A 17,198-nucleotide genomic window follows, 5' to 3' on the forward strand; every position below is an offset into this window, starting at 1 on the left:
AAGGTCACCCTTCCAAGGACAGTTTATTGAAAAATACCACGATTGTGCTTGGCCTGGGTCTCTGCCTCGGTCTTATTTCTCAACGTTATAACCGGTCTTGTTCTCGTTACACCTGAGTTTTGGTCTCAAGGTTTTAGGTCGGAGATCTCGACAGTTCCAGTTTATGAACTGTGATAACCAGAATGTAGAGGATGACCGAGAAAAGGCTGAGACGGGATTTGTATCCATTTGTGGTGCCTGACTCCGGCACAACAGTTCCAGCCAGTGATTGTTGGTCGACTGTGGTTTGATCGCCTGTGTGTGCGCAGGTTGGCCGGGCTGTGGGAGGAGGAGCGCAGGGTGAAAGGGGACGAGGCCTCCCTGTGCGGTGTGGTCTGGGCCTTCTGTCGGACGCGCCTGCTTCTCTCCATCCTCTGCCTCATGGTCACCCAGCTAGCCGGCTTCAGTGGCCCAGTAAGTAACGCCATCTCACCCTCCCCTGGGGAGGCTTTTGTCGTTCAATAGCTCGCTCTTGCTCTCTCTCACTCTCGCTCTCTCAAATGTTATTAGCAGGGTGTGTCAATCCCCTGCCTCTGTCCCCTTCCCTCCATCAAGGCTGAGGCCTACAGGTGAGTGTTACATGTGTTAAGATTCTTCTGTCTCAATGTTAACCCTTTACACTCGTCGTGGGAATTGGCCTATATGGATGGGGCTCAATTGAAATGTTTCTTACAGAAATATGAAAAGCATAAGCATGGTAGCTATTGAAAGGGAAGAGTTTGGACCAAAGTTGAGTACACAATCTTTCACCTGACACCAGACTGAATCCAAACATTACACTGTTGATTTTATATGCATTTAATATTTACTGTATTTTTCACCCATATTTGTTGATATCAAAGTCTGAAAAAACTCTGGTTACATTCAGTAACATGATAAGAATATTCATGGGAAAGTTGGGGAAGATGCAACATGACAAGGGTTTGAGTGAGGGGTCTAACTAGTGTTTCCAAGGGGCCACACACCTCTCCAAAGTGGGCAGTTCCTAGATGATTTCAATGCACTTTTATGACTCAAAGAATTGTATTTTTGAGCTTTCCTAAATGTGCCATTGATGAACTAGAGCAAGCACACTTATATTTATTTTGTTTGGAACACAAACCTGCATCCCTGCCATCACACAATTACTGTTTACACAATCCGGGTCAGGTGGGCATCATTTGATAGCTTGTTCTGCTGGCAACATGACCAGCTAAGTTATAAAATAAGATCTTAGTGTTAGGCTTTCGCGAGGCAATTCAGAGAAACAGCTGGTCATTTTAGTGTGCGTAGAAAGGAGTCGGGAGTGCATCCAGGTGTGTATTCTGCAGTGAATTTTCTCCACAATAGATAAACTTAGGCTCATTCTGTTCAGAACAACCCATGGTATGATGTCTCGTCACCTTGGAACTGCATGTCAAACATAGTCATCAAAACACTATATATGATATTGAAATGTGAAGTGCACATTTGGACTCACGGGTGTTTGGCTTAAACAAAACGGTATTTATAATCCTCAGAGTCCTCTTAATTTACAGCATTCCCCTCACTCCGACAACTATTTTATTTGTTCAAAAGTTGCGCAATTAGCGGGATGGGTGGGGGCCAACTTCTTGTCGTGAGCGGTGCTCAAGTTCCGAGAGGCTGTCATTCAAAACCCACACAGCGTTGGGAAGCTCCAACGTCATTTATAAACTGGGTGGTTCAAGGCCTGAATGTGAATGCTGATTGACTGACAGCCATGGTTTACGGTCTGATATACCACTGCTGTCAGCCAATCAGCATTCAGGGCTCGAACCACCCAGTTTATAAATGCCGTAAAGGTTATGACAAAACATTTATTTTTACTGCTCTAATTACATTGGTAACCAGTTAATAATAGGAAAAAGGCACCTCGTGAGTTTGTGGTATATGGCCAATATACCACGGCTAAGGGCTGTGTCCAGTTACTGTACAGCCACTGTGTTCCAATTTAGGTGCTTAACAGTGTCCAACTCTGCCATTTTCAACCCGTATACGGTTATGAGTGTAAAGGGCTACACTGGGCTCTTAAAATTGCCTTACTGACGACTCATTCGAAACAAATGAACTGGATACTGGAGGAGAGTTATTGGGTAGGGTATTGTTTTTGTGTTTTTACCAGTCCCACTCAGTTTCTTTTTGATTCAATGGTGGCATCTTGGATCCATTGTGTGGCTTAAGGAGATGTTAAGGAAATGTTCTGGGTTATGGAAATTGTGAATCTTTGTTCTTTAGTTAACAACACCTAGTCAGAAACTGTACTCCTGTCTGTCACCCTCTGGAGGGTCTCTGTGAATAGATAGATGACACTTGTTGCAATTGTCCATCCTACAGCTGTTTTTTAATGTTATTCTGGTATTTGTAGGACTGTCCTAGATGAGAACAGGTGCTTTAGAGGGAAGGGTTGTGTTCATTAGGTACCAAATGGAAGAAAACAGAGAAACAGGGAGGGACTACCTGGACTTGCCCAATAAGAAATGCTAATTTTAGTTTTCTGTTGCAAAGCGCTTTCTGTTGCGTGTCCTAATGAACACGACCCAGGTGTTAGGGTTAATCAGTTCCATTTTTCCTAGGATAGCCTCTGTCATCCTCCTCTCTTCCACAGGGAACACAGTGAGCCGTCACTACCTCTGTGCTGTGAAGGGTTGCTAAATTCTGAAACTGAATTTTCATGAAAACCTAGGAACTTTGGGAAAGTTTCAGGAATTATGCAACCCAACTACTGTCTCATCTGCTCTTACTATAGCAGCACAGCAACACACCTGTGTCTCTCACCCAGGTTAAATCAACCCAGCTAGCACAGAACGTTCCTGTAACGTTTCCTCGTGGTTCTCCTTTGGTAATTAGAAAAATAATTTGCCTACAACGTTTTGGTAACGTTATGTTGGCTCAGGAACCTTCCCACAACTTCATTTTTTTTCCTTCCTAGAACGTAAACCAAAATTTGTTAGCTGGGAAGATAATATGGATGGGCAGTTAGGGGTGGGGTGAGGGCATGGCATACAAGTGTTTGTGCTCACTGCTCCCCCCATGCAAGGTGGCGTGTGACAGAGGCTGTTCTTCAGATTCCACAGGGTGTCCGTTTAAACCCCTCGGCGAGAAATAGAGAATGAAGCGGGCAGAGACCCTGGGGGAAGAAAGCCGGAGAGGTAAGGGCATGTTTCTCATGCAGGGATGGATCAAAGTTATCTTTCTCTGAAATGCTTTTGCCTCTCGCTCTCTCTTGCTCGCTCTCCCTCCCTCTCGCTCTCTCGCTCTCTCTCTCTCTTTCGCTTTCTCTCTCTCTTGCTCGCTCTTGCTCTCTCTCTCTCATATAAATATGTTTTCATAAAAATAATTGATAGGTTACCACAATGCACTGTAAAATGCTGTTCGATGTTAACATTGTTTTTATTTTGATGTTTATATCCAATGTCCAACGCTGTTTTGTTTTATTGCTGATAAAAAAATCTACTGTTAACCTGAAACTTTCACCCAAATGATCAGTCAGACTTTCATATTAGTGTCTCAGAGAATCGGACCGGTTTTCCCCTTAAATGCGAGGTGCTGTTGGACTGTTTAACCTCTCAGGCTGGGGGGGGTGAAAAAAGTACTTGACTTGTATCAACAGACTCTACCTCTCACTAAAAGCCTTGTTGGCCTGGTCCGCTGTTGGAACACAATTCCTGTAGGATCAGTGCCAGTGAGGCAGGGCAGAGGGGCTTCGGCCTTCCTCCTCTTTGGATCTTTGGACAATGACCTAAGGGGAGACGCAACTAAATATGAGATGTCACTTATCTCAACCCAGAGGACTAGAAACGTAAATAAATTAAAAACTGAGGCTGAACCTTACAAAAGACTCTGTTGACCTGAACTTGTGCCTCTAATGTGAATTGCGTTTGTTACTCTTTCCTGTTGGATCTGATCAGCTAATTATTATTTTTACATGAGTGCTGTTTGTGCAATTAAAAAAAATAGTTTACACATGGTTTCACGGTTTCTTTTTGCCTATTTCAATAAAACATGCATTTATCAACAATGTAGGTTTGCTGACACTCCCTGTTTGTGGACTGATTCACTTTACTGTGGAATTGATTGTTGGTCCATCGTATGTGTGTGTGTCAGTATGTGTGTGCGAGATTCAACACTTTTTTCCCCTATTCGTTATGCTTTGTCGCTCTCCGTCTGTATAGTCTGCTGCCGTTAACTTCCAGACCTTTTAAGCATAACTGAATGGCCCCATACCTGCTGTGACTGTAGGTATAATGTCTGAAGGTATCATCTCTGAATGTTTGGATCCGCTTACATGATGATGCAAACAATAGGAAATTATATGTTGGAATGGGATTCTGTGTCTGTGCCAAAAAACAGCCGTGTCAAAATCTTTCACTGTTTCTCTCGTTCTCTTTTAAAGGATCTTATCAAAATCTTAGTAAAAGGACAACAGAGGTAAAGGGTGAGAGCTGAAACTAAAGGAAAATTGTATTCTATCTCAAATCAGTAGAGCCTCTTCAGATGATTATCGGTAGTCATGGCATGACGGCTTTAGCTAGTCTTGATTTAGTAGATGTCCATGATAATGACTGCAGTGGTGGTTATGTAGATGTCTCTTGGACATGGTGCTGCTGTCAGTCATGTGGCCTGTGCTCTCATCTTTCCCTCTCCTCATCCCCGTCCTCTCCTGCCCTCTCTTCTCCTGCTAGGCCTTTGTGGTGAAGCGGCTGTTGGAGTACACAGAGCAGGCGGAGCCCGACCTACCCTACGGCCTGCTGCTGGTCGTGGGGCTGCTATGCACCGAGCTGGTCCGCTCCTGGTCACTGGCGCTCACCTGGGCCCTCAACTACCGCACAGGCACCCGCCTGCGGGGAGCCATCCTCACCATGGCCTTCCACAAGATCCTGCGGCTCCGCAGCATCCGAGACAAATCCATGGGACAGGTGAGATCACCAGACAGGGTTCACGCAAATGTTTTTTCTTTAAGAGAACTGGGCAGGTGGGGTGGGGGGGAAATGGGTGAGATAATGGTCAGCCTCACAATAATGCTAGCTCCCATTTAGACTAAGCTGTGTTTCGGGTTTTCAGATGTTGCTTATTGTTAGTGTGACTGAGAAAGTGCCAAGCACTCCTTTTATTGTATTTGAGACACACCTTTAATACAATGCTAGCAAGGGCAAAACAGTCTGCTGTTGTTGCCAAAACACATGATTTGCAACACAGTACATGTGCATGCAGAGTAAGAGATAAAGATGGTGTAGTTCTATACTGCTGTAAAGTGTCTCTCGCTTTCTCTGTTGCTCTCTCTGCAGTTGATCAACATGTGTTCTAATGACGGCCAGCGGATGTTTGAGGCGGCGGCTGTGGGCAGTCTGCTGGCAGGCGGGCCTCTTATTGCTGTGCTGGGGATGGGCTTCAACCTGGCTATCCTGGGGCCCACCTCCTTACTGGGCTCTGCAGTCTTTATCCTCTTCTACCCTGCTATGGTGAGCAGCCCACTTGCATACATACAGTACCAGTCAAACGTTTGGACACACCTACTCATTCCAGGGTTTTTCTTAATTTTTACTATGTTCTACATTGTAGAATAATAGTGAAGACATCAAGTAGAAAATAGTTTTAAAAAATAAAGGAAAACCCTTGAATGAGTAGGTGTGTCCAAACATTTGACTGGTACTCTACATGCATGCAGACTTGGATATTAACAAACACAAAAACACACACACAGAACAGTGAAAAGACAACCTTTCTCTGTGTTCCCTGCTGCAGATGTTCAGTTCGAGGCTGACGGCCTACTTCAGGAGGAAGGGCGTGGCCGTGACGGACCGTCGGGTCCAGAAGATGAACGAGATACTCAACTACATCAAATTCATCAAGATGTATGCCTGGGTCAAGGCCTTCTCCCAGGATGTGCGCAGTAAGTGCCGTGTGTGAGATTTAATTGAACAATTAGCTGGTTGATTAATTACTGACTGAATGACGAGTGGTATTCCATGTAAACATTTTCGCAGAATATCAGATGTGATCTGGTGTTTTAATCTCAGGTCAATGTTCTTAGATGAAGACTAGGTACTGACGGACTGGCTGGCTGACTCATTGGGCGCATTCGAGTTGTTAAGTTTTGTGAAGTCTGTGCCCAACGTTGGTCACCGCCTTGCAAAGTTGTGTTGCATTATGGGGATAAACAATTAGCAAAATGTACCTCTCCTGTCGACTTCCATTTGTAGTCGTATGCATGGGATACGACCATTATTTTACTGACTGACTGATTTATTGTTTGACTGGCTGGCTGGCTCGTTGATGAGTGACTGACTGAGTCATTGTTTGATTGACTGACTAACTGATTCATTGATTGGCTGGCTGTCTTATTCATTGGCTGGCTGGTTGGATGACTGACGGACCCGTTGTTTGACGGACCCGTTGTTTGACGGACTCGTTGTTTGACGGACGGACTGACGGACTCGTTGTTTGACGGACGGACTGACGGACTCGTTGTTTGACGGACGGACTGACGGACTCGTTGTTTGACGGACGGACTGACGGACTCGTTGTTTGACGGACGGACTGACGGACTCGTTGTTTGACGGACGGACTGACGGACTCGTTGTTTGACGGACGGACTGACGGACTCGTTGTTTGACGGACGGACTGACGGACTCGTTGTTTGACGGACGGACTGACGGACTCGTTGTTTGACGGACGGACTGACGGACTCGTTGTTTGACGGACGGACTGACGGACTCGTTGTTTGACGGACGGACTGACGGACTCGTTGTTTGACGGACGGACTGACGGACTCGTTGTTTGACGGACGGACTGTTGTTTGACTGACGGACTCGTTGTTTGACTGACGGACTCGTTGTTTGACTGGACTCGTTGTTTGACTGACGGACTGTTGTTTGACTGGACTCGTTGTTTGACTGACGGACGGACTGACGGACTCGTTGTTTGACTGACGGACTCGTTGTTTGACTGGACTCGTTGTTTGACTGGACGGACTCGTTGTTTGACTGACGGACTCGTTGTTTGACTGACGGACTCGTTGTTTGACTGACGGACTCGTTGTTTGTTGTTTGACTGACGGACTCGTTGTTTGACTGACGTTTGATTGACTGACTAACTGACGTTGTTTGACTGACGGACTCGTTGTTTGACTGACGGACTCGTTGTTTGACTGACGGACTCGTTGTTTGACTGACGGACTCGTTGTTTGACTGACGGACTCGTTGTTTGACTGACGGACTCGTTGTTTGACTGACGGACTCGTTGTTTGACTGGCTGGCTGATGAGTGACGGACTGGTTGTTTGACTGACGGACTGGTTGTTTGACTGACGGACTGGTTGTTTGACTGACGGACTGACTGACGACTGGTTTGACTGACGTTGTTGTTTGACTGACGGACTGGCAGGACTCGTTGTTTGACTGACTGCGGACTCGTTGTTTGACTGACGGACTCGTTGTTTGACTGACGGACTCGTTGTTTGACTGACGGACTCGTTGTTTGACTGACGGACTCGTTGTTTGACTGACGGACTCGTTGTTTGACTGACGGACTCGTTGTTTGACTGACGGACTGTTGTTTGACTGACGGACTCGTTGTTTGACTGACGGACTCGTTGTTTGACTGACGGACTCGTTGTTTGACTGACGGACTCGTTGTTTGACTGACGGACTCGTTGTTTGACTGACGGACTCGTTGTTTGACTGAAGGACTCGTTGTTTGACTGACGGACTCGTTGTTTGACTGTTGTTTGACGGGACTCGTTGTTTGACTGACGGACTCGTTGTTTGACTGACTGTTGTTTGACTGGGACTGTTGTTTGACTGACGGACTCGTTGTTTGACTGACGGACTCGTTGTTTGACTGGACTCGTTGTTTGACTGACGGACTCGTTGTTTGACTGACGGACTCGTTGTTTGACTGACGGACTCGTTGTTTGACTGACGGACTGACTGGGACTCGTTGTTTGACTGACGGACTGACTGACGGACTCTGTTGTTTGACTGACGGACTCGTTGTTTGACTGACGGACTCGTTGTTTGACTGTTGTTTGACTGACGGACTCGTTGTTTGACTGACGGACTCGTTGTTTGACTGACGGACTCGTTGTTTGACTGACTGACTCGTTGTTTGACTGACTGACTCGTTGTTCGACTGACGGACTAATTCATTGATTGTCTGACTGACTGATATATTTGCCCCTGCAGGGATTCGAGAGGAAGAGCGCATCATCCTAGAGAGGACTGGCTACTTCCAGAGCATCACGGTGGGCGTGGCTCCCATCGTCGTGGTGATCGCCAGCGTTGCCACGTTCTCCACTCACATGTTGCTGGGCTACGACCTCACCGCCGCTCAGGTAGCTTCCAGGTCTCTGGTCCAATCCCAGTCTGCCTCCCAAATGGCATCCTATTCCCTATTTAGTGCACTAGACTTGACCAGGGCTTTACTTTGGTGCACTAAATAGGGAATAAGATGCCGTTTGATTCTCCCTAGACACTACAGTAGATCTGAGAGTATTGAAAGCAACACTCCAACCCTGCCAGTGAGAAGAAAAGCATGTTGAGGTGATGACCATATTGCTTGATACAGCCAACATTTTCACCTCCCAAGTACAGCAACATTATGAACAGGGGGGGTATGTTCTTTGGTAGTTCTCCAGGACAGGGGGGGTTCTCCAGGACAGGATTTGATGGATGATTTGAATGACAGAAGCTGGTCAACCAGGTCTGCACTACTGAAACAAATCATGGACGGTATTGGATCTTTCTTCCCCTCGCAGGCATTTACAGTGGTGACTGTTTTCAACGCCATGACCTTTGCCTTGAAGGTCACCCCTTTCTCTGTCAAGTCCCTGTCAGAAGCATCAGTAGCCATGGAGAGGTTCAAGGTAAGATCTCTCCCCTTTTCTTTCTTTGTCTGTCGCTGTCTTGTTTGGATGTCGCTGTCTTGTTTGGATGTCGCTGTCTTGTTTGGATGTCGCTGTCTTGTTTGGATGTCGCTATCTTGTTTGGCTGTCGCTGTCTATTTGGATGTCGCTATCTTGTTCGGCTGTCGCTGTCTATTTGGCTGTCGCTGTATTGTCTGTCTGTCACTGTCTTGTTTGTCTGTCGCTGTCTATTCGGCTGTCGCTGTATTGTTTGTCTGTCCTAGCTGTCTATTCGGCTGTCGCTGTCTTGTTTGTCTGTCGCTGTCTATTCGCCTGTCGCTGACTATTCGCCTGTCGCTGTCTATTCGCCTGTCGCTGTCTTGTTTGGCTGTCGCTGTCTAGTTTGGCTGTAGCTGTCCAGTTTGGCTGTCGCTGTCTTGTTTGTCTGTCACTGTCTTGTTTGTCTGTGAGAAGAAAAGCTGTCTATTGACCGTATTGCTGTCTTGTTTGTCTGTCAGCTGTATTGTTTGTCTGTCGCTGTCTATTCTCCAGGTCAGGATTTGTCTGATTTGAATGACAGAAGCTGTCTTGTTTGTCTGAAACAAATCGCTGTCTTGTTTGTCTTCCGCTGTCTATTTACAGGCTGTCACTGTATGTTTGTCTGTCACTCTTGTTTGTCTGTCGCTGTCTATTCGGATCTGTCGCTGTCTTGTTTGTCTGTCGCTGTCTTGTTTGTGTCACTGTCTTGTTTGTCTGTCGCTGTCTATTCGGCTGTCACTGTTTGTTTGTCACTGTCTTGTTTGGCTGTCGCTGTCTTGTTTGTCTGTCGCTGTCTATTCGGCTGTCACTGTATTGTTTGTCTGTCACTGTCTTGTTTGTCTGTCGCTGTCTATTCGGCTGTCGCTGTCTTGTTTGTCTGTCGCTGTCTATTCGGCTGTCGCTGTCTTGTTTGTCTGTCGCTGTCTTGTTTGTCTGTCGCTGTCTTGTTTAGCTGTCTGCTGTCTTGTTTGGCTGTCTTGTTTGGCTGTCGCTGTCTTGTTTGGCTGTCGCTGTCGTGTTTGGCTGTCGCTGTCTGTTCGGCCGCTGCTTGTTTGTCTTGTTTTGTTTGTCTGTCGCTGTCTATTCGGCTGTCACTGTATTGTTTGTCACTGTCTTGTTTGTCTGTCGCTGTCTTGTTTCTGTCACTGTCTTGTTTGTCTGTCGCTGTCTATTCGGCTGGCACTGTCTTGTTTGTCTGTCACTGTCTTGTTTGTCTGTCACTGTCTTGTTTGTCTGTCGCTGTCTATTCGGCTGTCACTGTATTGTTTGTCACTGTCTTGTTTGGCTGTCGCTGTCTTGTTTGTCTGTCGCTGTCTATTCGGCTGTCACTGTATTGTTTGTCTGTCGCTGTATTGTTTGTCTGTCGCTGTCTATTCGGCTGTCGCTGTCTTGTTTGTCTGTCACTGCTGTCTATTCTTGTTTGTCTGTCTGCTGTCTTGTTTGTCTGTCGCTGTCTTGTTTGTCTGTCGCTGTCTTGTTTGGCCGTCTGCTGTCTTGTTTGGCTGTCTTGTTTGGCTGTCTTGTTTGGCTGTCGCTTGTCTTGTTTTGGCTGTCGCTGTCGTGTTTGGCTGTCGCTGTCTGTTCGGCCGCCGCTGTCTTGTTTGTCTGTCGCTGTCTATTCGGCTGTCACTGTATTGTTTGTCACTGTCTTGTTTGTCTGTCGCTGTCTTGTTTCTGTCACTGTCTTGTTTGTCTGTCGCTGTCTATTCGGCTGTCGCCGGCTTGTTTGTCTGTCGCTGTCTATTTGGCTGTCACTCTCAGTTTGTCTGCCATTGCCTGTTTGTCTGGCGCTGTCTGTTCATTTGGCTCTGTGTGGTATGTGAGTGGGATGTGTTGGTTCTGCCTGTCTGTTGGTCTGGTTGGCTCTGTGGAATATAAGTGGGGTGTGTTTGAGTCTGGGTATGTTGGCAGGACAGTGTTTGTCCTGGACCAGGAAGGGGCTGTGTTTCTCCTAATCCCCCTCTCGATCCTCTGAGAAACACACACACACACCCACATTAATTCATAACACACATTCACAGACACACAGCAATTCAGCACCTCCCTGAACTATGGGCAGGGGGCGATGCGGTGCCAAGCGGCTCTAGATGCAGTGGAAAGAAAGAGTTTTACATAAACCAAATAGATAGGTTTGAACTGCTTTAACCTTTACATCAATGACCTTGACATTGTCATCATGACTAGACTCCTACATGCATGTGTGCCTGTACTGTGTGTGTTTGTTCTCTGACACCTCTCTCCTTGGCCTACTAGAGCCTGTACTGTGTGTGTTTGTTCTCGGACACCTCTCTCCTCTCTCCCTGGCCTACTAGAGCCTGTACTGTGTGTGCTTGTTCTCTGACACCTCTCTCCTCTCTCCCTGGCCTACCAGAGCCTGTTCCTGATGGCGGAGGTGGAGATGATCCGGGACAAGCCCCTGAACCCCCAGGTTGCAGTGGAGATGATGGGCGCCAGCTTAGCTTGGGAGACGGCGGGTCACAGTGCCCAGCCCACGCCCCGCGGCACCCCCTCGGTTGGCTCCACCCAGAGGCACGGGCGCCGGAGGCCCGCCCAGGAGGACGAGGCAGGGGAGCAGGCAGGGCGTCTGCTGAAGGTGGGGGAGATCCCTCCCATCCCCTCCGTCAGCCAGCGGCTGCAGAGGACCCTGCACTGTGTGGACCTCACCGTTCGGCAGGTAGCTAACTAGCCGCGGACGGGAGTGTATGGTTGTGAAAGGACAGAGAACATTTCACGTACAGTAGTACACAGTGCACACATTCAGGGGTTTGAAGCAGGTGGTGGAGGTCAAAGAATATGGGATGCGTCCCATTTGCTACCCTATATAGTGCACTTCTTTTGACCAGGGCCCGTACAGTAGGTGGGGAATAGTGTGCCATTTGGGATGCATCCCATGTTCAGCAAAAAGTCAAATAAGACTGTGGTCTTCGTATCTATGTGTGGCTGAAAGGCCAATGGGCTGTACAGTTTGAAGAGTTATTGTGGTTAACTGACCAGAGAAAATTCAGGTCTCTATTTATAGGCTAAAACTAGGGGTAAGAAAACATCATAAATTAGAGTTAGTTTTATTGTGCACTGCGATTCATCTTTTCACTGCCAATGTGTACATTGTTTTAAGTTCATGTTTTAAGTATCCCTATATTTCTGTTAATACGGGGCTATCACTCTGTCAAGAGTGCGCCTGCGCAGGAAGTTTGGTTGTCAATGGACCTAGCCTTGAGTGGAATGGCTACCTTGTAGTGTGTTCATACGGTATAGTACACTTTGTTAAACTGGAACCTTGTCGTTGTGTTATTTCGAGGTAACACATTGTACAACACAAATATCCACCATACTACCCTGTGTCTCCAGGGGAAGCTGACTGGGATCTGTGGAAGCGTGGGCAGTGGGAAGACCTCTCTGATCTCTGCCATCCTTGGACAGGTAAAATACGTCTAACAGGCCTGCTACACTGGACGTGTCATTTTTGCAGAGCGTTTAGGCGCCCCTATTCATTCAAATGAAACCTGGCTGTAAGCAGTTCCGTGAGAGGCTCGAGCTGCTCAGCGTAAAATTGCGCTCCGGTTCTATGTTTAAGAATCCGACGGTGCAGCTCACGTCTGAGAGAACTTGATAAAGTGATATGCGCTCTGCTCAAACGGCAAACGATAAACGTACTGTTTTAGCAACGGCCCCCTGTTGTAAGAAATATGGTGTAAACTCTTGTTGGCCCATGAGTACACCAATTTAATAACAGGCACACACTGCAGCCCCTGTGGCCCTCCCTTACTCTATAGACACCCGCTGACGAAGCTGGATGATGCCCTGGGGCATGTTGGAGAGGGTGCAACTTTACTGAACGTTATACGTAACTGTGTTATGTAGAGCACAAGATTGCCCTGTCCGGTAGACTGGGGAATTGTTGGTCTATCGTTCACATTTCTATCTGAACGTTTCACTTCACTCAATATAACCCCCGGGTGTGAATGGTTTTAGGGTGAAGTTGCCCCTAGATGCTGATCTGGGGTCAGTTTTGCATTTGCCCCACTAATGATTAAGGTTCAAACTAGTGGAGTGGAAGCTGATCCTAGATCTGTACTTAGGGGCAAACTTCACCGCGGAGCAAGTGAGTGATTGGCGGATGACCTGTAGTGACCTTTATGACCTTTAGATGACCCTGCTGGAGGGCAAGGTGGCGGTGAACGGGGACTTTGCCTATGTGGCTCAGCAGGCCTGGATCCTCAATGCCACGCTCAGGGACAACATCCTCTTTGGGAAAGAGTACGAGGAGGAAAGGTAACGGAACAGTTTTTTTTGGGGGGCGGTTCAAGTATATCTTTATTTCATTGAAGTTGGACAGTGAAGAGGAGACCAGAAAGCTCGGTGAGATTGCAAGTCAAAAGGGCAGAGGGTCGGATTCAAACCCATGCCTACACTGGTAGCCTAGGCTGCCTGTACATGGGTACTGGGCTCCACAGCACTAACCACTGGTGCACACAGGCCACAGGAATGATACTACTGTGAGAATCGATTGGATTCATGTACATAGTGATTTCTAAGACGCTCCTCCACCCAATGTAGCTCTGAAGTATAATTCCACTGTGTATTTTCCAGGTTCCAGGCTGTTCTGAGTGCATGCTGTCTGAGACCTGACCTGGCTATCCTGCCCAACGCCGATCTGACTGAGGTGAGCATTATGAATTGTTTATCCACCATGGAAATACTACTCTGGGATTTATTTTGTCTAGATGAGAAAAATTTTTATAGTCCGTACTAAGGCTGTTGTGGCGGTCATGACATTTTGTTACAGTAATTAATTGTTTAATTCATTGAATTAAATTAATATCAACACGTTTAGCATCTCCAGGCCTCCAGGCATTCAGGCCTCATACAAGCCACTAATGAGGGCCTTTTGGAACATCTATATTTTTAAAAAGTCTAATAAATCCATTTAATATAAACCATCACAATAAATCCATTATTTATTTTAGGCAGATCTAAAGAAACATAATATGAGGACAATGTGTTTTAGAAGAACAGAATATGAGTTGACCTTAATGTATGTTGTCTGGCTATGTGCCATGCTGTAGGCTAGTTAATTTAGCAGATAGGATATACTTATAAGTCCCGTGCCATTATCTTATATTATATGATTTTATAATAAGTTGAATATACCTGAACTCAGCTATATAAAATAGAAAGGATATTTGTCCCATTCCGGGAGCGAGAATGCATTTGGCTGTGTTGAGTGTAAAAGTGATCATTTGAAACAAGTCCTATATGCTAGATTTAGAGTTATTTGGCAACTTTAGTGAATGATACAAACCTTAGAATGACTTAAATCAAAACATATATATGGGTCTTTCTATAAACTAGGACACCATTGAGGATTTCCTACACTGGAACAACTGTTGATAAGTCATTGATAATAATCTGCAAATGTTTTTCATGTCATTACAATAAAATAGGGGGTCATAGCTTTGTATATTCAATACAATTCACAAGTTGATTTAAAACCTATGTTTAAGCTTTTATCATGCTTGGTATCCTGATTTGTCCAAAGAGGCAACTGGCCTTCTAGGCAGTTACTCTGGCCAGTGTCTGTTCTTTTTCCCATTTTAATCTTATATTTTTATTGGCCAGAGATATGGCTTTTTCTTTGCAACTCTGCCTAGAAGGCCGGTGTAGTGTCTTAGCCCTTATTACTTATTTATATAATAAGAAAGACTCAATACAAGAAATTGAACTTGAGCTTCACATTTACTAAAACGAGTTAGTAGCAGAATAACATAGAACAACACTGCGCATGACCACGGGTGCTCCATCCTTAAAGGGGACATCAGTAATTAACAGAACATATCATTCCTTCTCTTATACAACCAGAGTTACTTTTACCAAACCACAACTGAAACATTTCACAGAACTTGTTGTAGTTATTTTGCATCTTTTGATTTGAACTTGAACAGTTAGTTTTTGATTGTTTGTTTATAAGTCCAGTCTGTCTGGTGGACGGTGCCTTCGTTCTGGGCAGTGCCTCGGATTGTCTGGAGGCTCCTGAACATCCTCAGTGTGTGCTTGTTCCATTATAGCTTCTGCTATAGCAGCACCTTCATCAACACGTTCCCTTCTTTCAGCCTGGGGTCTCTTTACTGCCCCTCCATCCTCTACAGTTCCCTGTGTGTCACTCTCAGGAGATCTCTGTGCCTGTTCTCTCTCGATTGTTGTGCTGTTTTCTGTGGAATGCATTTGGTTAATGTGACGCCGCCACATTATGTCTGGGCTCACTTGAACCTGGTAAGTTCTGGGTCCTGTTTGTGTATGCACGGTCCCTCTTGTCCATTTCCCTCTTCTGTAGTCTCACAACATCACTTCCTGTTCTGTTTGGAGATGGCGCTCCCGGCCACCGGAGAGCACCTTGGCCTCATGATGTCCAGCTGTGTGCGGAGAGGCCTCCCAAACATCAGTGCGGCTGGGCTTTCTATTAGTCGTGGGGTATTTTGGTAGGAGGCCAGGAACATGGCCAGTTTTGTTTGCAAAGTCCCTTCGTCTCGTTTTGCTACACGGAGTCCTTGCTTTAGGGTTTGCACAAAGCGTTCTGCCAGCCCATTGGTGGCAGGGTGGTACGGGGTTGAGTGTTTGATTCCATTTACTGACATGAATCTTGTAAACTCGTCACTTAATAAAGCGTGCGTGTTGTCACTTACCAGCTGCAGCGGCAATCCGAAGTGTGCAAACGTTGTTCTGAGACACTCTATCGTCTGAGCTGAGGTGGAGGGGTCAGTGCAAAACACCTCTGGCCATTTGGAATGGGCATCAACTATAACCAGAAACATGTGCTTTTCAAAGGGACCAGCGTAGTCCACATGAATTCTCTGCCATGGCTCTGCGGGCCATTCCCATGGGTGGACTGGGACAGAAGCAGGCATGTGGAGGGTTTCCAAACATCCACTACAGTTCTTCACCATGTTTTCTATCTATTGATGCAGACCTGGCCACCAGAAGTGGCTCCTCGCGAGCAGCTTCATTTTGACAATTTCAACATGACCTTCATGTAGTTGCTGCAAAACCTGATGTTGGCATTTCTGGGGTATCATGACTCTCATTCCCCACATCAAACATCCTTGGTACGTTGTAATTTTGTATCTCCGCTGGAAATACGGAGTCAGCTCCTTTCTGCCAGTAGCTGACCATCCTGACATGGTGTAGGTGTACACTTTTGACAAGTGTACAGTTAGATAACTGTGCTTGTGACCGGTAGTGCCTCGAGCTGAGCGGTATGGAACAAGTCCACTGCATCCACACTCCTTTGTCTTTCTCTTGTACACGCCGGTCTGGATAATCCATCTGCATTTCTGTGGAGGGACGACGGCTTAAACTCAATGTCATACATATGACTGGCAAGGAACAAGGCGTATCGCTGTAACCTGGCTGCTGTCATTGCCGGAATGCCTTTCTTTGGACTGAAAATGGAAAGCAACGGCTGGTGATCCGTAACCAGTGTGAAACGCTTGCCATACACAGTGGGGCAAAAAAGTATTTAGTCAGCCACCAATTGTGCAAGTTCTCCCACTTAAAAAGATGAGAGGCCTGTAATTTTCATCATAGGTATACTTCAACTATGACAGACAAAATGAGAAAAACAAATCCAGAAAATCACATTGTAGGACTTTTAATTAATTTATTTGCAAATTATGGTGGAAAATAAGTAGCGCGCATCCAACCCAGAAGCCAGCCGCACCAATGTGTCGGAGGAAACACCGTGCACCTGGCGACCTTGGTTAGCGTGCACTGCGCCTGGCCCGCCACATAAGTCGCTAGTGCACGATGAGACGAGGATATCCCTACCGGTCAAACCCTCCCTAACCCAGACGATGCTAGGCCAAAATGTGCTTCGCCCCACGGACCTCCCGGTCGTGACCGGCTGCGACAGAGCCTGGGCGCGAACCCAGAGTCTCTGATGGCACAGCTAGCGCTGCGATGCAGTGCCCTGGACCACTGCGCCACCCGGGAGGCCATCTTCCTCTCTTTCTATGAGCTCCATCTGCATTTGTGATGCACACTGTAGGTAATCATCCTCGTCGCCATTGTAGTGTCTTAGCTCTTATTACTTATTTATATAATAAGAAAGACTCTGAATACAAGAAATTGAACTGGAGCTTCACATTTTCTAGAACGAGTTAGTACCAGAATAACATAGAACAACACTGCGTATGACGAGGTGGTTCTTCCTTAAAAGGGGACATCAGTAATTAACAGAACATAACAGCCGGCATCCCGGAGTCGCCTCTTCACTATTTTTTATT

General features: G+C 46.4%; 1 protein-coding gene across 4 annotated transcripts in view; it reads left to right on the forward strand.

Annotated features, from left to right (window-relative positions):
• Positions 1-17,198, forward strand: part of abcc5 (ATP-binding cassette, sub-family C (CFTR/MRP), member 5) — a 69,801-nt gene that overhangs the window by 18,199 nt on the left and 34,404 nt on the right. For all 4 annotated transcript variants that reach the window (XR_002955710.2, XR_002955711.2, XM_024442007.2 and 1 more), the window contains 10 exons: positions 309-453; positions 4,722-4,955; positions 5,325-5,498; positions 5,782-5,929; positions 8,222-8,370; positions 8,794-8,901; positions 11,291-11,593; positions 12,268-12,339; positions 13,067-13,191; positions 13,510-13,582. Coding sequence is in view for 2 of the 4 variants with exons in the window: in XM_024442007.2 (XP_024297775.1) it covers positions 309-453; positions 4,722-4,955; positions 5,325-5,498; positions 5,782-5,929; positions 8,222-8,370; positions 8,794-8,901; positions 11,291-11,593; positions 12,268-12,339; positions 13,067-13,191; positions 13,510-13,582 (1,531 nt within the window). In the remaining 2 variants the exon portion in view is untranslated. The remainder of the gene's footprint in view (positions 1-308; positions 454-4,721; positions 4,956-5,324; positions 5,499-5,781; positions 5,930-8,221; positions 8,371-8,793; positions 8,902-11,290; positions 11,594-12,267; positions 12,340-13,066; positions 13,192-13,509; positions 13,583-17,198) is intronic.

This window comes from Oncorhynchus tshawytscha, linkage group LG13 (assembly GCF_018296145.1).
Source record: "Oncorhynchus tshawytscha isolate Ot180627B linkage group LG13, Otsh_v2.0, whole genome shotgun sequence".
NCBI classification, from domain to species: Eukaryota; Metazoa; Chordata; class Actinopteri; order Salmoniformes; family Salmonidae; genus Oncorhynchus; species Oncorhynchus tshawytscha.